At 37.2% G+C, this 20,054-nt stretch overlaps 1 protein-coding gene across 1 annotated transcript in view; it reads right to left on the reverse strand.

Moving 5' to 3' along the window:
* Positions 1-7,269: 7,269 nt before the first annotated feature.
* LOC135416560 (mucin-5AC-like) overlaps positions 7,270-20,054 on the reverse strand; it is a 52,062-nt gene continuing 39,277 nt past the window's right edge. Inside the window, exons 31-48 of the mRNA XM_064659777.1 lie at positions 19,697-19,920; positions 18,838-19,012; positions 18,407-18,657; positions 16,789-16,972; positions 16,204-16,402; positions 15,091-15,269; positions 14,802-14,871; positions 14,383-14,483; positions 13,995-14,026; positions 13,135-13,312; positions 12,357-12,461; positions 12,105-12,139; positions 11,608-11,730; positions 11,398-11,496; positions 10,544-10,672; positions 9,669-9,726; positions 8,968-9,073; positions 7,270-8,446 (exon numbers count right to left, since the gene is read on the reverse strand). Of these exons, the coding sequence (XP_064515847.1) occupies positions 8,215-8,446; positions 8,968-9,073; positions 9,669-9,726; positions 10,544-10,672; positions 11,398-11,496; positions 11,608-11,730; positions 12,105-12,139; positions 12,357-12,461; positions 13,135-13,312; positions 13,995-14,026; positions 14,383-14,483; positions 14,802-14,871; positions 15,091-15,269; positions 16,204-16,402; positions 16,789-16,972; positions 18,407-18,657; positions 18,838-19,012; positions 19,697-19,920 (2,480 nt within the window). The 3' untranslated portion in view covers positions 7,270-8,214. The remainder of the gene's footprint in view (positions 8,447-8,967; positions 9,074-9,668; positions 9,727-10,543; positions 10,673-11,397; positions 11,497-11,607; positions 11,731-12,104; positions 12,140-12,356; positions 12,462-13,134; positions 13,313-13,994; positions 14,027-14,382; positions 14,484-14,801; positions 14,872-15,090; positions 15,270-16,203; positions 16,403-16,788; positions 16,973-18,406; positions 18,658-18,837; positions 19,013-19,696; positions 19,921-20,054) is intronic.

Consider the following 20,054-nt stretch of genomic DNA (forward strand, 5'->3'; position numbering starts at 1 on the left):
TGAGTGAGGAAGTTGAGATTGCGTGTGAGGTAGCAAGTGAAAAAATGAATGAGATATGTAACTATTTCTACCTCAAGATCCTGGAGCCAAACTAAATCAAACATAACCAAAGATACTGGCTGGCCTTTGTGACTGAAAGAGTTAAACAACTTGGTGTAAAGGATTCCTTTCTGTGCTGTTCTGGACAAGCCATGAAAAGGGCGTCATGCTTCTGAATTTTATTTGTCTTGGAGGTGGTGCACGGACATCCTTGTATCTCAGAGTTTCCTTTAAATGACATTGCTTGTTGGAGTTTAATAAAAGCTTCTGTCACTAGTCAGCTTTGATCCCTCCCTCTGTTTGATGACTACTGTTCACTCCATGAACACTGTGACTACTGTCTGAAAACTAGCAGAGCAGGGGGCACACTACAGAAATAACCAGCAAAATCCTGGTTTCAAGCAGTTGCCTGTTTCCTTTAAGCTTCATAAACAGCATAAGTAACCTTAGATGCTTATTACTGTTCTCCCTCTCCCCTCTCTTCCGTGTAGTTTTGCTTTATCTCTAAGAATTCTCATGTTTCATGTTTGTACTGCAAAGCAGAGAGTAATTCTATGCTCTTTTACTACAAGCACCACCATGGCTTAATAAAAACCTGGATAAATAATAATAGGAAAATTCAGAGAGATGTAAACATAATTAAAGTCTAATCTAGTATGGCAAAGCATGCATGAGTGTATTTCAAAGAACTGATTCAGACCATAGGATATTATGGTGCCTAGCACAGGAAAATCCTGATTCATGTGAGTGGAGTTCTTGGCTGTTAGGGTAAAACTAATGCCAAAGCATGCATTTAGTTTGTTCTGAAATGCCTATGCTATTAAACTACACTTCTGAACAAGCATGTGGAATGGAATTGGGTATCAAGTGGAATCTGACTTTTACAGACATCAGTAATCCCAGTTGTTCCAACACAGCTATTCATCAGTTTAGAATTTCATAAATTCTTAAGAATGTTGCTGAGTTGGTAGCTAAGCAGTACCCCACAGCCCTGAAATGGAAATGTCCTTAACAAAATGCAATCAGAAAACTAAAAAAAAAAAAAAAAAAACGCAAAAGAAAATGGAGGGGAAAAAAAAGAGAGAGAGAGTAACTAGAGCAGAATTGCCCTTTTCTTGTTACTCATTCCTCCCTCTAAAGGAAGGTTACCCATGCTGCTGCATGATTTTTGCAGAAATACTTCAACTAAAAGTCCCAGTTCCTGTTCTGTGTTTCTGTAGCCTTCACATGGCTTCCAAACAGACTGTCTTGATTACTTATATTGACCTTTCCATCAAGGAGTACATTTTTGATGTGGACTTATTTTATCTATCAGTAATTATTTTACAAGGCTCTGATTTGTCAGCATGTGCATTGTATTGGAGTAGAGCCAAGACCATGCCTCAAGGACATTTTTAGGCACCAGGCTGCAGGTAATACAACTCACCCACAATGGCAGTCTCTGACTGTTTGCTCTGTATAGATTCAATTTGTGTGACGCTGTTAAATATCTAAGCCTTTGTCAAAATGAATAGGAGATTTATTATCAGAGATAACATGACAACTACCCTCAACCTTTGCAGATGTCAAGAGCGAAGCAGTTTTTCCAGTTAGAAGGAGGACTTTGTCCGCTACCAGCAATTCATGGCGTCACACGCATGGATAGAAGTGGAGGACCCTGAAAAATCCTACCATGGAAACTGATTCAGTAAAACAAACAACCACCACAGCCCCGAACACACCAATGTTAATTGCAGAGGGACCAATCTTTTCTGCTGGGAACAATGCCTCGAGCCCCAAGACCTGTTTACAGGTAAAATACTGACTGCTTGTTTAGAATTTGACATAGTTGTTGCATGTGTATGTGTCTTATATGCAGTGTAGTGAAATGTAAATGTAACACTCCAGTAAGCAAAGAAACACTGTTGTACCAGTACAGTGAATCCTTTACATATAACTATATATATAATTCCCAGTAGCGCTACTAAGTGTTTAGAGTGTTCATAGTGGAACAGAAATTCATGGAGAAAGTAAGATTTTGAACATAATTCTAAAATATCTCATGATTTTTCTTCAAGTGTCAATGATGCTAATGTTTTCCTGAAGCTGACCGTGGGCCAAATTTTGTCCTGACTGAGCAAATCCAGTCTCCTCACTTCAGCTGAATGGAGTAGAAGAGTAGAATTGGGCTGGATTTTACCACTTCCTTAGGTAGACAAACCTAAGAAATAACTCTCTGATGACAAAATATTTAGTCACCTTTTCTTGAAGCTCATTGGAGATCTGCTGTGCTAAAAAGCTCACTTAATTTTTCGAACTGTGCCAGCAGAACCAATAAAACATCATCTCTACCTACAAACCTTATATAATCTCTGACATTCATTTGAGAGAGAGAGAAGGCTAGATAGACTTCAGAGAAGTAGTGGTACAAGTACTCCAGTTTGATTACTGATAATAAGAGAAAAAAAGTTCTTTGAAATAGCAAAAAAAAATAGACAAAAAAATCTGCACTTTCCCTGTAGATCCTATCCCTTTTGGGATCCTTGGGCATTAACTGCAGAAAGTACTTTTAATGTAAGAGTTCATATACATATCAATGCAGATTGCCTAACACAGCTGAAGTATCTGAGTCACATCCTAGATGACACATAGCCTTTGGGGAAAACAAAAGGAACAAAATAACCTGTCGCCTCAAGCAAAACACTCTGTTTGCTATTGCATTGTAGAGAAGTTTAAGGTTAACAAGATAGACCATTGATCTTCTATGCAACTGCTGATAGGTGAATAAATCAACTGCACAGCTGTGAAACTTCCTATGTGATTCTGAAAGCAGCTCCCTGTATTTCCTGGAGACTAATAACAAAATTTCTTCATAAAAGTGAAAGCTTTTGAGTTTAACTTAAAATATAAACACGCATTGTAATTTTAAAAAGTAATATGTTTAAAATAGGTATTTCGAAACTTTAAGAAGTTGTATGTCAGTAGTCAGAATGAAAGTCAGTAGGCTATATCATGTAACAGAAGAAAGGCAATATAATCATAAGTGCAAATACACATTAAGATACATGATACAATGGACATTAAGAATGAAACAAAGAATAAATAACAAGACAGACATAGCCTCAAGAAATATAAGCAGGGATAGAATTGCTCTTTCAGTAAGGTGGAAAACAGGCTGTCCTTGCATACATTCTGTTGTTTCCTTGTAAGCAATCTTGGCAGTCATGACTTTTGCAGCGAGGATACCTGAGTTCATTGGTATGACACATCAGGTTCTCAGCAGCACCAGAACACATGTATGGCACAGTTTATGGAGAGGAATATGTACAGCTTTGAGCCTTCCCTATATTGTCCTGATTCAGCCCATTGTTCAAACTAACAGAACCCTCAGGTTCGCCTGAAGATCCTGAGAACAGAGGAGAGACGTGCTCCCAGCAGAGACCAGGGGAGCATCTGCTAAGGCAGAGGTGGCTGTAAAATGCAACCAGGCAACCAGGGTCAGCCAGAAAAAACTTGCTGATAAAAACAAAGAGGTTTGGATACATTTTTCTCTTTCTTCTCTTTTAACCTCTTAAGAAGATAAAATCATACCAAATCCCAGAGACGTTAGAAGCTGGACTTTATGGAGAATGGACTAGTATGCTTTGTTCACCTGTGCATAAATTCTACGTATATACCACCTGTATAACTACTGCATGGTGTGTGCTTTGCCACAGAGGATATAGGACAGAAGACCATTGCCGTGCTCTGTCTGCAAGGGTTGAGAGGGGCTGACCCTGGGCTGCAGCAGGGCCAGGGCACCCCTACCAGGGTTGAGTGGTGTTGGGAAGCAGTTTGCCAACAGCGCTTTCCAACCCTTTACATGTAATCTTGGGCATGAGTTAACAGGTTACCTTGCTGAGGTGGATTAACTTGTGCTCCACTAAGTCATTTTGGGATGGAAACCTGTGATTTCATTTGCAGTGCCTGCTTGCATAGAGGAATGGGCATGCTCTACCCCAAATTCCTGTTGGGAAAAAAAGGAAGGAACAATTAAAAGAAAGGGAAAACAAAGTCCCAGCCCTTTCAGGCACAATCTTGGTTGCTGTCCCAGTAGCCAAAAAAATTATGTGAATAATTGTTAGTAACGACAATTATTTTAATAGTGCAAACATATGTTGGTTACTCATAACCAAATTTTAGTTATAAATTAGAGTTATAATGAATGCCAAAAGCAATCTAAGACTCAAGAAGGAAGATAATTTTTGAAACAGTAAGGTGAAAAGGAAAATTTGCTAGAATCACTGCATCATTTGCAAAAATGTACTTTCTGTGCATTTAATTTTGTTTTATTATTACATTAATAATGTTTGAATAGAACTAGTCTTTTCTATTCTAAAACTCTGTCTTAATCTGCCTGGTAGCAATAGAGCTGCTCATTTTTGCAATAGTACAACAAAACCTACTGAGGAGGAAGAAAGCTTCCTTCTTTGAGTTGGGTTTTACTATTATAAAATTTGGTTTCCATTTGTGAGTTGTGTTTTATCAGCCCAGCTCCTGAGTTGTGCCACAAACAATCCTAAGTCTTTCCATAGCTGTTTTCAGAACATGATGTGGTTTAAGCACACTTTGTCCTGCTTTTAGAGGCAAATGAATTACTTGAAGTGGATTGCTAGTCCGAATCTGAATAGACATATAATTTAAGGTTATAGTTTATACATTGCTGATAATTACAAAGCATAATTGGAAAGTGATTATTAGTAATTTGTTATTTACACTGCAAAGTTTTAATATGTTGTTTGAAAAAGGGGAAAAAATAAGCTGGTCATGCAATAGTTGGACTACATAACAAGAGCTCTGAGGGGGGGAGCAAATATATGAATGCCCAAGGAAGCGTTACTGACTGCCAATACTGAAATTAGACCCAAAATCTTTGAATGTTGGTGTTTTCTTCAGCTGGCATAACTTGTTTCCTAAGTGAATGATTTCAGTGTTGCAACTTACTTGTGTTTCAAAGATGATCAGATAAGAAAAGACAAAAAAATATGTGATGTATAAACAAGTTTTGTTATGTGGAATGGATGCTTGTAGATTCAAGACTTAGTTAAGGGCGTAATTTAACTTCTTGATCTGAAAGTAAGGAATAGTTAATGTTGCTCACTTCAAAATGCCTTGAAAGAAACCCTTTTGACAGCAAATCTGTTCTTCCAGGCCTGTAAACTGTGAGCCTGGAGCCCTCTGGTGTTACTGTCCATGTAACATACATTAACCATCTACACCAGCACAGTTCAGGGTGACCTGTGTCAATAAAGAGCTACCAAGCCAATCACTTTCTCCCACCTAATCATTTGTTGACTCTATTATTTATCTATGCTTTAAAAAACCCCCAGTAATTTAGTTTTGAGAAAGATAACTGATCTCATCCAGTTTTTAGAAAGGTTTACTTCAGAGCTATTACCCCATCTGTGTCAGAAACAGAGCAAAGATAGGTCCTGTATAAAGGAAAATTTAGGAAGCCTGTAAGGCTGCTCTACTACATCCATTGCAGCACTCTGGTTTCATTTACTCCATGTCTTGCTTCAATGAGTCCTTACAAGATCTTTCATCTGGTCTTTCATGCCCAAAGCATGTTGTCACCTGTCCTTCTCTTGAATTGAGGGTTCCCATTTGCACTCTCCTAGCACTGGGACTGCATCTGTGATAGAAGACCTTCCTTCTCCAAGGCAGGGTCTCCAGTACTTCCTCAGCCACAGGTTCTTCATGCTTCCATGATTTGCCTTGGCTTATGTGTCCTTTGCTTCCTGTTTCCCCATGCCAGGACCAAAGCCTATCTGTTCTTTTGCTTCTCTATCTGTTTTTTTTTTTTTTTTGGTTTTTTTTTTTTTTGTTGTTGTTTTTTTTGTTTTTGTTTTTTTTTTTGGTTTGGGTTTTTTTGTTGTTGTTTGTTTGTTTGTTTGTTTGTTTTTCTCATGCCATCAAATTCTAGGCTGGTTTTGGCCTCTGCTGTCCCTGTCATTATCACCTCTCAGTCTTCCCCCATGCCACATCTCCCATTCCCTTCTTTCTCACTATATTGGTTTTTGCTCTTTCAGTGAGTTGTATGAAGTGGCTAGTGGCACAGACTTACTACATATAGACATTTCCAGGGAAGAGGATAGCTTCTGGGATGCTGAGATACAGGTGTGGAAAAACAACTAATGATCTCGAAGCAATATGCACGAAATCTGTTATTTCAGTAGGTTAACTGTGGACAAGGAACTGTTGTGGACCAATAAAGTGCATAATAATTGATTTTATATTATAGACAATCTCTTTTCCCTTCTGCAGAATGAGTAGGAGAATAATAATTTCCTAGCTTGCCTGGTAAGGTCAGAGAATCTGTCACGTGTTGAACTGGTCACGAATTCAGTAATAGTGCTGCATTGAGAAGCCTGGTGGGTTAGCTGGAAAGCAGGGAACAGAGCAGGGCGCCACCTGGAGCCTCACTGGGAAGCAAACAAGCCCAAGGCTGGAAAAAACCAGACATCGAAGTAATAGTTTGTACAGGAAGCTGGGAGGGAGGTAGGGATTTTTGGCAGCGGGAAGTAGGATGTTACTAGTGATGCTCACGGAAAACTCAGTGCTCACTTCTGAGTGGGGAAATATATGGGTGGTGGTTGTTCTGTGAAAGAAAAACAGGTGTGAGAGCAGCCTAAGCTGCTGCAGGGCACCAGCGGAAAGCCTATGTTGTTACCCTGTTACTCCCTCTACTGAGCTGTCCAAACTGTAAGGTAGGAGAAACCTTTAGTTTTTTACTATTCCCCTTAGCAATCCTAGAACACTTATAAGTTATGTAAAAGATGTTTCTTGGTAGTATACAATCTGCAGTCAGATCTGTGCTGGCTGGTTCGAAGCATACTGTAACTAAAGCTGCAAAGTAACCCGTCAAACGCGTAGATTTACAATAGCACAATTTCAGGTTTGAGATTTATATGTATTGCAGTGGGCTCTAAAATATGAGACTAACTGGTTTGAAATACTTTGGATAGTTTCTGTCGGTCAGGTAAAGAACGTTTGGAGCCACAAAATATGTATAGACTCAGATGTGCTTGCTTACTGAAACTTCACTAATTCATAGCATCTGAAGCCTTGTGCTTGGAACACTAAGTATTTACCCCCTCTATAAGGGGCTCAGTACCACAGCCTAGGGTGACTTTTGACTTGGAGCTATGCTTTATGGGGCCAGCAACTCTAACTCGAGGGATTCAGTGAAAAGTCAAAGCAGATGTGCTGTAAAATGCTCAAAATTTATTAATCATCATTGCTTCCCCCCCATAAGGAACAAAAATAAAACAATATTCAAAAACAAAAGAAGGAAATATACCATACCCAGACAACATGGCTGAGACTAAGAAATGGGATAACATTAATTCTGAAAGAAATGACCCAATAAATCAGTTTTCCAAAAAAAATAATAAATAGCAATGGTTCAACTTTTACAAGCTTCCTAAGAAAGAATTTACAATTATTATTATTAATAATAAACTTTTGTTTTAAAAAAATCCTTCATATGCCCCTGTTGGCAAATATATATATATATACTTCTTCTGTAAACAGTTAACCACAAACAAAACAAAAAAAATCCATATTTTCATACGGTTACTATGCTGATGGTGTTATGTAAACAAAAAGTAGTGTGCAGCAGCTTCTCATAATAGGATTTTTTCCTTTTTCTCACAAAAAATATATAGGGAAATATGTCCATCATAAATTGTCCAAAATATTGAAGTTTACAGTTTTGAAAAAGTATGGCTTTCTGCAGTCTAAGTTTTCCTCAATGCAAAAAGAAACATATAGAAGCAGAGAGGTACAGTTTTCCTTGGTTTTTGTTTGTTTTCTGGATTTATCTTTTGATTTGTCTCAATGAACTGGAATGAAAATGTTATTAAAAATCCATCTCTCAATCTTATGTTACAGCACTTCTCAGAAGACAAATGCATAGAAAATGACAAGATGACCTTATGCTGAACTTCTCGGGGTAAAAGACATGAAAGAAAAAATGGGAGATATATCAATAATGAAAACTGAAATAATGTAGACAAGACATATTGGGATTTTATGCAGAAAATATCATCTGTTCATCCAAAATTTTAGCTGCTCTTGACACTTCCATATTTTTTCAGAGTTTTTTTATTTTAGTCTTATGTCCAGCCCTTGTTTGGCGACTTGTCTCCAGTTCTAATTTTTGACATTTGCCTGTTCCTGAGAGGTCTTTGTCTGGCTTGTCTCCTGTTGGGTGCTGTCTTGGGGAATGCACTGAGCAGTCACACAGCTGCATTTCTCCACATAGGTGTATGAGTGATCAAGGTAGGTTCCGTCACTGCATGTCAGAGTCACCTTTCTTTGGCTGGTCTTGATTTCCTGACAACATGAGCATTTGTGTTCCATTGTGTTTGTCTTTTGAGAATATCTGATGGAAAAACCAATCAAAGAGAGAGATTCAGAATTTATATGAGAAATACCACTGCCCCTTCCACCCATTACAAAACATAACCAAAATTTGTTTACTTGCATGTGGGACTATTGCTCAATATTACCATTCTTTCAGTATTGTAGTGAAATATAGGTAAGTTGTTCCTAATTATAAAAATCAGTGGATCTAACTCTTCATTAAGGCCCAGAAAAAAATAAAGGAGTTAATCCAGATCACACAGTGAGCCAGTTCAGTGAGAGGAAAACAAGAAACAAATAACCTCGCTTTTACATGGGCAAAATCTAAACTGACACTGAACAGGCCGATAAACATTGTGAATCTTGAGGTAATTTAGTACAACGTCATGTCTGTTTAAAATTCTAGTTAATTATCACAATGCAAACAGTTGATGACTAGGTGGATGTTGGACACATCAGAAAATCACTTGTAGTTTGCTTTGTGTAACTGGTGTAAAGAGTAGAAGACAAGAGACCACAATTATCTTTTATACCACTCACCGTGAGTAAGCATCACAGCTGCCTTCACAGTATGTCATCTCAACAGGTGCAGGAGATACACATCCATTATATTTGATGACAGCCGTAGTATTGTGCTTCATACAAACTAAAGCCATCACAAACCAAAAGGAAATAAGTTAAGATATATGTGCATATAAATAGATAGCTGTGTATGATAGACAGTTGGTAATCAAAAACTGAGGGATGGAGCTGAAATAGGAAATTAAGTCACAGTACACTTTTTTTTAATAATTGCTAAGGGCCAAATGAAGATTCTTGCTTTTTGTGTTATCAAATGGGTGAATTTTCCCCTTTTTCTTATGCAACTTTGGTGCAGGATGCAGAAATAAAGAGCAGTACAATGGCAACTGCTCAGTGCACACCCACCTCCCAAGACTGGCTTCCCTTTCTTCCTTAAAGAGGATGTATCTATAGAAATTGGAGGGTATTCATAGTCTTTGCCCTCTCACAAAAAAAGCTAACATTTAACAGTATGGGATGGGAAAGTTCACCATGTCTTTGTTTCCCAAGGCCCTAAAATGCATGCTGGAGATGTTCTGTTCCTTTCTTTTTCCACCTGTTTCCTTTCTCACCCCAGTGTGAAACAGCGATCCCAAACTTGGTCTATATAAGATGGGCTAATATACCTAATAAGGCACATATTATCTTTACTTGCTCTTAACAAAATTATCTTTACTTACGCTTTGGTTTTCTTCGGCACTCTATACAGCAACCATCGTCAGATAACTTGATGTCATTCTTTAGTGGGAAAACATACAAAGATAACTCAGATTTCATATCTGCATACTGAAGCAGACTTTCCCTGCTTCCTAAGTTTCTCTGGCACCAGAAGGGGGTTTTTTTGTATTGACATGGAATCTAATTTCAAGCAAGGGTAAATATTAAGGGCACATAACTACTAAAATATTAATAAGAGTTCTTTGAAAGCTGAAACAGGGAAGGACCAGAACTGCTTTGTTGTCATCAGAGTTCAGTAGTAAAATTTCAGATATAAAGCTTATAGCAAATGTAGCTCAAAATATTGAGTGACCAAAGCCAGCACAGGTGAAGGATTATGTCAGACAGGGTAACACAATGAATGAAATAACTGACTTGCCAGAGGTGTGGGGCTAGTTCTAATCTACCCTGAGTATTAATTTGAATGAAGTAGCTTGTTTTCCTTCACCTTTCCTTTCAATTAGTGAATTCTAAAAAAAGCCCCTAAAATAATTTATAATCTTAAATAATTTAGGAATAAACCCCCAATTATTTTTCAAAAATCAATATGATTTTTGCATCTATGTCACCTGACACTTTTAGGAATCCAAAACATTATGCTGTACCCTTTTCTGTACTGCCCAATCCCCAATGAGGATTGATATATCACCCATTTTAATTTTGAGTTGCTTTTCTGAAATAAAATCTCATAGGGACCAGATTCAGAGAGGACAAAAAGAAAGCTACTTCCTATATCATGCTTCTGCTAGATATTTTCCTTGGACACTATGACCCTTTTGTCACTGGTGTTAGCCACTGCAATCTTTTCAAATATGAGAACTGGTAGAGCAGTACTTACTACATCACATTCATCAGGGTTAAAGGCAGGACAGCTTGTCTGTCTGACGACTTGAATGAACTGGTCAGCATGTTTTTCACATGTGTAGACTGTACAGTTATCACCAGGTGGGTTCCAGTATTCTCCTTCCTGAAAGGAATCAAAATTAAAGTGGATAAAAATCTTCTTAAATAAAAATGAAAAAAAAAAAATCAACACCCAAACCCCAGTGTCTTATCATCACTGTGTACAGCAGTTTGATTATTCTGAACAAATTTCCTTGAATTTCAGCTGATCGTTATTTGCCATGTTATCATACTGCCACAAGTGTTTTTCATTAACCAAGTGAAGAGGTTCTATTTTTATCTGGATATAGATGAACTTTTTGTGTGAATAGGGTAAGTATGTGGACTCATTTGGAAGGAATTTTTGGGTATGTCCATTCAGATACATGGAAGAATTTCTCATGGCTTCACTGACTCATCCTGTCATAAAGCTCTCAGCTAATTTAAGATAAGCTGTTTGGAGCTGAAAGCTGCCTCCACAAATAAAATTATCCTTTGAGCAAAATGGCTGCTACATTTTCAGAGCTGAAGGGGCAAATAAGGGCCCATTGCTTTCATCTGTGTATTTTTCTATGTTGATTTCTGAAAGCTATTGTTCAGTATCACAGTTCCTTCTTGAAGTCTTAGAACTGAAGTTTCATGGCGTAAGATACTATTTAAACTGTGTGGAGGCAGTCCACTCCCTGCCTGAATAAGCATGTGTCTAACATGAGAAAAGATGCAGGAAATAAATGTGACAAATACAAGGAGCAGAAAGAATGAAAAGACTGGCAGAGTTCCCCAAAAGTGAACTAAACTAGTGATAATTACATAGACCACGTGTGTAATGTTGTGTCCCACAGTCACCACACAAGCCTCTGCCTTGCATGTGCCGCAGCATTGTCCCGGTTCCTCTGTATACTTATAACCCTGTTTTGAAAGAAATAGAAAGGAAATGACATTGAGTCAGGTCACTGACCTTAACTAGTGGTTATTAGAGCTGAGTGGGGAAGGAATTTCTGACAGCAAAATAGCACTCACCAGTGGGCAGTATGTGTCACAGGTAACAGGCTTGCACTTGACAGTAACATGGTGAGGCCTTAAGTAAGAGGATTCAGAGCAAGTGCATTCTTCGCAGGGGCCTGATGGAATGACAGTTCCAGGCTAGGAGGAGTCAGGAAAAAAGTCATTATTAGTCAGTAAACGTAAGTTACTCTGTGTATGTAAGTCACAGACAGTACAAAGATGTATAGGCTAAGCTATCCATAAATACAATTTTAGTTTTATTTAAGAAGAGTTTCTGGTTTGGTAATTACAATTTTGGAATTAAATTCTGCTCATGCAGAAAGTAGAGCAGAAAATGCTTTTGCTTTTACAGAAGGTGTTGATTTGCTAACCCTGATTAAATAATTAATAATATTATATAATTATATCTCACGCCTTTCTGCAAAATATGGACCATGATAGAGATCTCAAAACCATTGTATGGTGAGCTATGTGAAGGTGTATTTTTATAGTGATTTACTCTGTGTACTTACCGCATAGTAAGTTTCATTGACTACACAGCCATGTCCTGTAAAGAAGGAAGAAAGATGGTGTCTTAGAGGTGTAAGTTTTAAGAGGCAGAAGTGTGTAAAAAGGCTCCTGCTTTGCAGGCCTGTGGTGGTAACCTTAAAATACTCGTTCACAGTGAGGCCCAATATGATAATACAGATAATAAGGTTTTTGTATTCATAAACTTAGAAAAATATAGCAGTAAATAACACATGAAGAAAGTGCACAATACTTACTGCATTCAAAGGTAGGACAGCATTTTCCAGGCTGCATTATTGTGATTATTTCTTGTCCCTCTAAGCACTGGGGCGTGACCTCAGGGCAGAGGCTGGTGTTGCAGTCTGTTTCATGGAAGAGAATACACAAAATAATGAACTCAGAATTTTTAAATGAAAGCAATTTTGTTTGACATGAACTTCAGAAGTTTTCCAGTGGGGCAAATATGATGTTGTTTGCCTAAGACAGTTTAGTGACTATTTCAGTCTGCATGCCCAGGTGTTTTCAGAGTGAATGGGCTTTTCCATAACACTTGTAAAACAAAACATTGTATGAGAAGAACACGGTGATGATTGCTGGAAAGAGATAACTCCAAAGAGAAATTTGTATCAGTTGGAAAATCTGATGACTGTCAGTGGGTCAGGAACTTTCCTGAGCAATTTTTAAATGTTCAAGACTATGTTTTTTTTAAGTTAAGATAACTTTCTAATACTGGTCTTTGGAACAGAAAATATTGTGAATAGTTTCTGAATATTGTTTCAGATGGTGGCAGCATTAAAGTTTTTCAGTGTTAAATTATAGAAGATTTCAGTTACTTCTGTGTCTAACTATATAAAATCTTTTAATCTTTAAATTTGTTATCTTCAGACATTTAGTATATGCTATGCAAGAAGGCCCTAAAAAGTGTGATGAGGGAGAAAAGCATTATTACATCCATGCAAAGTATTAAAAAAATTGCTGTAGTTTCCCAAAATGAATATAGTGTATTCCCCATGATAAAGAACTAAGACTACTTACAGCACTCAGTCCTAGTACAGCATGGATCTTCTGGTATCTGTATCTGAACAGGCATGTAACCTGGTTCGTCACAAAATACTTGCTGTGTCAGAGAACATTTGTGTTTTGTACAGTGCACCTTAAGAGTATTTTTGTCACAGACACATTCCTGGCAATCTTTTGTCCATTTTTCTCCTGGCTATATAAAAAATAAAAACACACACAAAGAGAAGAAAAAAAAATAAGTAAATTCAAGCCAAAACAATTCTATTTCCTTTTAGTTGACATATTCATGGATACAGTGATACCTGATTATATCAGCCTTTTTGTATTTTTAGATTTTACAAAAGACCTTCAAACTGAAGCTTCTTAGGGGAAGATACTGGAGGCCACTGAAGGTTCTGAGTGTGTTCACAAAGCTATGACTTTGTTATGTCAGCATGAGTGATAAAGGATTTCTAAAGGAGAAGTGATTGAGCTTTGCATGCATTTTTGAATATGAAATGATCATATGACAAACTCATTTGCACATTAGGTTGCAGATTTGTATGCAGCTGAGGAACTAAGAATGCAGACTGTGAACAATATCAGCAACAGGTAAAATTTGTTATCCATCTCTCCATTTATAGTAACTTTAGCAAGACAAACTTCTGTAAATAAAAGAAACTGTATGTGAGGTTATTGAAAGAATACTTCACCACTTCCTGTTACATTTCTGAGGGCTGCTCTAGCACTTATTATTTTTAAGACTAAAAGGGAACCAACATTTGAAAAGACAAAGTCTTCGCCAACCTAAGCAAAGCTTTGTTTTAGTGGAACGCTAAGTATCCTCTTGTTCCACTTATCTGTGCACTTTAAGCCACATTGATTGTGATACTCACCCATCTGGGTACTCCATTTGGTTCCCTGCAAGCTGGAAAGAAAAAGAAAAAAACCCAGACAATGAAATGAATGGAGATTCACACCACTAAAAATTGACATATGTGCAGTTACAAATAAAAATATTGTGAAGATAAAGCTAACAAGAAAATGAATATGCAGACTAGTTCTGAAATATAGAGTTCTACCATCTTGGTAGGTATCATATAAGGAGGGATGATGAAAAAAAGATAATATTATTATTCAATTTTTAGATGGGGAGACTAAAGGAGCTTAAAGAAGCTAATTTGCTGATGATCTGACCATGTAGAAGACAGCAGTAGAACTCAGGCCTCCCGACTAACAAACCTGATCTCTATTTGTTCCCCAAACTAGCTACAGATTACTTACAACATTCAGGGACACAGATATTGCTCTCTGCACTCAGGAGTGTCGTTCCTTCAGGACAGAAACAGCCTTCAGTTATTCCAAAGCCAGGATGCTCAACAGAGCTAGAATGAGAGGAATGTATGTATTTGAGTACAATGTTTTTGTGATGAAGCAGGAGACAGAACAGCATATACAGAAGGTTGACATATCAGATACAAGAGACAAAAAATTTAACCTTCCTGGCGTGCAACAAGAAGCACATATAGACAGAGCTGATTGATATTTATAAATCTTGAATAAGTTATCCAAATTTGCAACACATTTTGTTATGAAATAACTCAAATTTCTAAGGAAAGTGGATAGGTAATAATAGAAAAAAAAAAAAAAAGAAAAATATAAGCAGTTGTTTCAGGATGAGGGGTTTTTTTGCCTTTCCTTACCTTTGATCACAGGTATCAGGATTAATGGGCCCACATGGCTTGTATACCAAGCTTGCTGGACAGCTGAATGCTGTATGGAAAAAGACCAAAAAAAAATTAAAAATTGACTGTAGATGCATTTTTGCTGCAAAAATGACTACAGCTTTGCCTTCGTCTGCAGCTTCTGCGAGAAAGGACCCCGCTGGATTTTTGTCGACAGCAGCCAAGTGTTAGATAGAAGACATGTTTACTGAATAAAAAACTAACTTCTACCATTTATCACATCCATTTTGAGTTCTGCAATACTTACAGCATGTATTGTTGGTCTTTCCTCTCCAGTCAATGCAGACACCTCTAGACGCACACTCTGTAGCATATATCTCCAAACTGGAACACTGCATGGATTCATCATCTATGCGACATCCATCGAAAACACAGCCTTTGAAAAATGGTTCTGGTGGTATCACAGCATGACATTCTGCAAAAATCCTGCAGACAGTAAAGAAAGCCCCTTCTATGTTAATGAGCCATTATATAAAGTCTGTTCCTGTCAGACAACACTTTCCACTTAATAGTATGTGACTTTCTGCTTCAGAAAGGAAGGTGTGAAGAAACAAACCATAGGAATGGCCAATAAACTGGGAGTTAAGTTCAGGAAAGATTAGGAAATCTGAAGCTCCTTTTATTTTCTGGAGAGGTTAATGGTCATAGTGTTTCTGTATGTGTACACAGCTTTTCATCAGTCTGAGACCATAAATTTAGTGTAAAAGGCAACTACACTGTGTTGAGGAAAAAAAAGGGTTGACAAAAGTAGTCTAGAGATAGAAAAATTGCACATAAAATAGCTCAGAACTTATAAGACAGTACAGAAAGCACATGTAAGAGGGCCTTTATAAATGACTCAGCTAAAAAAAAAGCTGTTTTCAGCGTACACAAGTATAGGAAATACTTCAGGAAACAAGCATTTGTGCTTTTGGAGCTCCATGTTTTACATAAAATGTACAAAGAATGAAGGACGCTTCTTGACTGTTTGTGTCTCATTTCTTAACCTGTTTGATAACCAGGTTCTTTATGGTTTGTACTGAATACCCAGTTCAAATGTAGAGTTAAACCTTTGCTTAATACTGTAACTAAGAGTTATTAAGCATACCCTGGCAGGATTGCAAACAGGGAGTATGGATTTTAGTGCTTGCTGCATCCCTTATATTCTCACTTCACCTCTCCTTGCTCAGTTATCTTTGGCTTGCAAGTCATTTAGGCAGAGCTGTTTCCTTTCCAAAGGCTTTATATACATGTATATATTCTGTCGTTAAACAAACATTTTCAGCTATTATAACATGGTAGGGCTATAGTTGTTATTCTTCTTCTAAGATACTGAAAGTTTTGTCTAGAAAGAAAGAATTTGTTCAGGTTTTTTCCTTACTCGCTCAAGATAAGCTTGCAGAGAGGAGGTGTTTCACAATGAGGCTTTGGTGGAGGTGTGGTTATAGTTGGTACTATTGGTACTCCATGACACGTCTTGTTGTCATCAACAATCCAGTGATGAGCCATTTGGGGACAGGAAGAAATGATCTTACCACTTGGTAAACGGCATTCATCTGCTTTGTTATTTGTACATGTTCCTGGAAGAGACAAGCTGAGTAAGTCTCATAAGCCACGTCAGAAATGCACAATACATTACTGTGCCGATATGTCTGGATGTGCTCATGAAATGCATATGGTGCCTTGCTTCATAGGTAGTGCTTTCTTTACAGTTATATGAACTTTAATTTATGTTCTAGAAAAACAAACAAGTCTAAAACCCCAGTGCCAAAGAAAAAAAACCTGATTGCTGAAATATTGAGCTTTTGATATCCTACAGAAGTTGAAGAGCAGAATTGTTTTCATTTCCATTTTACTGCTCTTTAAAAATTTCTGTCAGTCATGAGACTGCATAGCCAGAGTGGGTGAGAACAACCATGGTAGGATAGGGAAAGAGCACCACCTCCAATGAGTGCATCTGTCTTACCACACTGTCCTTCGGTGTTGTTGCCAAATTTGCTGTATGGGAGTTTCACAGAGAAGATTAGACCACTAAAGGTGATAGTTGCACCAATCTCTTTTATTTCAACAATCATATTGATGCCAAGAGTGGAGAAAGAAATGCCGTCTTTTTCGAAGCCTGGTTTGACAATCTTTTTGTTGAAGTACATCTGAATACAAGATTAAAAAAAAGAAACAACAAAAGACAACTTCAGAATAAGCACTGCTTCTGACTGATTGTTTTAAGTAATATTTAAATTTTCTAATCTTCATAATTATTGCATAAGTCCATATGGTTTTGCATCACATCCAATACTCACTGGCATCTCAATAACAGCATATGTTTACATTGATATCTCAGCTTGAACTACTATATTCATAAAATGTGATAATAAACTAAGTGGCCTTTATGTACTGTGTTTGTACAGATTGTGTGCTAATGCACGGTATTCTATATTCAAGTATTTTCTTTGTATCCCTCCTAATTTTGTGTATTGCGAATATTTTTCCTATGAAAATGAGCGGTAGTTTTCTTTAGCTACAGAAATATTTCTGCCATTGCATAATAACTTTGCTGGATAATCACACTGTTCTTTTACAACACATTAATTGGCACTGGAGGAGTTATCTGAATTCAAAATGAAGTCAGATGTCCCTAGTGCCAGTTTTATGTAGTGGTCATATTTATTTGTTAGCCGAAGCTTTTTAGTTTGCAGCCAGTATCTTATATGAGCTAACGAAGGTGAACATATTTCCCTAATAGCTTTTTGTCAGAAGTTATTCTGCAACTCCCTGCTCAGTGAACTGGGATAAAGTTAGAGTTAAAACTGTCAGTTACTGTTTTCTTTTGCAGGGAATCACTAGAACCAGCATGCCTTTCTGACTGAGAGTTTGGCATGGCTTTGTAAGGGGAGAGTGCCTATTTAGACAACCTTTTCCTCCCCATCTTTGCATTGTCTAATTAACTAATAGATTCCTCTATATAAGAGTGGGACTGACTTTTCATTTTCACTGGCTTGCCAGCGCTAGTTCAGGATCACAAAGGTGACACTCAAAGTCATTGCTTTTCTTCAGCTATACCTCTTTTCCCGGTAGGAAACTGAAGGGGGAGTCATGTCAGGGCTCTATTTGGCACCTGAAGTTCCCTATGCAGAGAAAGCAGTCCCTAGTCATCCAGCTGACAAGTGATACATACCCATATTCACTCTAAGAGTAGAATCACACTTGTGACTAGCATTTGTGTTTGCTCATTATCTGTTTGTTTACAAAAGTGAATGGCACAATGTACCAGTTTTCATGAAATATGAATCAAGCACCAGTGTGAGCATTCTTTGTGCCTTCTCTATCAGCTCTATTATTCTGTTTCCTAGTATTATCTACATGTAAACATACATAATATATAATCTGCATAATGCTAAGCTGTTTATGACCTTTCGTTCTTAGAATCCAGTGCAATCCTTTTTCCCCCCTCCCATAACAATACCCTCTGCCCTCATCACCTCCACAATATGATATTCTAATAGACTATCTCAAATCAGCATCAGTAAGGCTTGTGGACCTTATTTCTTTTTTGTAAAAATAGAGAAAAAAAAAATGTATTTTACCACATTGGTCATGACACCATTCATGAGTTCCCGAGTCAACACCACTTCTGCAGATTTGTAGAAAATAAGAATGGATTTAGGGCAGGAGAGTCCGTCTCTTGCATCGCAGTAATAATTGTCGATGTAAACACGGAAGTTGTCATATTTAGGAATAATCTGTTTCACCAGGACGTAAGTGCAGTTTTCAAGGAAAGTATAGTAGATTCCATCGAATGTGATGTAATGAGGGTCACCCCATCCACTACACACACCTGGTACAAAGGAAATATTTGGAAGATTAAGATGATAATTAATGAAGAAGAAAGATTGAGAAACTCAAGTGAATATACTGTAATTAAAAAAGCAACCTTAAGAAAAGAAAATACCCATCTAGTCCATGCAAAGCTTTGCTTTTTTCAAAAAACCTAATTCCTTTATCTACTGGTGCTTACATTGACACTCATATCGGTAACAGCAGCCATTTTCATAAGGTACTAGGACTGGAGGATATTTGTTTGCACAGGTAATTTCCTTTACAGGTGGGCAATATGTTGGTACTATGTCTATATCATTGTCTCCTTTACAGATGACTTCTGTACAGTTGGATAATTTGTAACGTTCTCCAGGCTGAAAAGGAACAAAAAATTCTTGTCACAGAAGATAGCAAATGGGTATAACCTTTATTAAATCTGAAGCAAAGACTAAAATGAAAAACTTCATTGGTAGTAAAAGATTGCCAATATTACACATGATACATTTCTTCGATGCTAAAAGAAGGTGGGAGCCTTAATTAGAGCTGTTTCTTCTGCATGAGAAGCTCTTCAGGGGTTTAGGGTGATAAGTATTAGGTTAAAGGAACTTTATACTAACTATTTATAGTGCACTTCACTGTCAGCACAGACCACCACAAAAGGAAAAATAAAAGTGTATGGAAATAAAAGTAAGAGGGCAGAAGAGAAGCAGATACAAGCCTCCAGAGGAGCTTAAATATTTCTGTTTAGTGACACAAGAAGATCCACAAGAAAACTCATTCTATTATGGCAGAGAGATCTTATTGTTGATCAGTGCATCAGTGTTTTACTACCACTAAAGTAATTAGAAAAGAATAACGTAACTTGCTTTATCAGTATAAAATCCTGAAATTAAAAAAAAAAAAAATTCAAATTTTAAGTCATATTTTGCCCATCACTAGTAAAATAATTACAACAACCTGTACATCTAAGCTTTATGGACTACAAGCTACTATGCACTGCTGTCACCTGAAAAAGTACGTTATTTCAAAAGTCATAAAAGAAGTCAGAAATTACATACCTGTAGGGGAGGATATGTATTAGAAACACAGCCGTGAAAATGAGAACTTTTTGTAGTGGTTGACAGAGGAACTGATGTTGTTGTGGTAGACCACTCAGAGGAAGTAGTGGATAAAGGAGTAGTGACATTACAAGGTACACTGTGTCGTTCAATAGTACATACTGGGCTACAGATTGCATAAAATCTACATCCATCACTATCCATTCTGTTGTAAATCAGATCACCTGTAAAAAAGGAGAAAACATAGAAATACAAAATAAGACAAAAGAGATGTTAAAAAAGAAAACAGGGAAAAAACATGATAAATAAAAATTTTAAAAAGTAACAAAAAAAAAATTAAGATGCCGCAAAATTAAAA

The sequence above is a fragment of the Pseudopipra pipra genome, chromosome 6 (genome assembly GCF_036250125.1).
Source record: "Pseudopipra pipra isolate bDixPip1 chromosome 6, bDixPip1.hap1, whole genome shotgun sequence".
NCBI classification, from domain to species: Eukaryota; Metazoa; Chordata; class Aves; order Passeriformes; family Pipridae; genus Pseudopipra; species Pseudopipra pipra.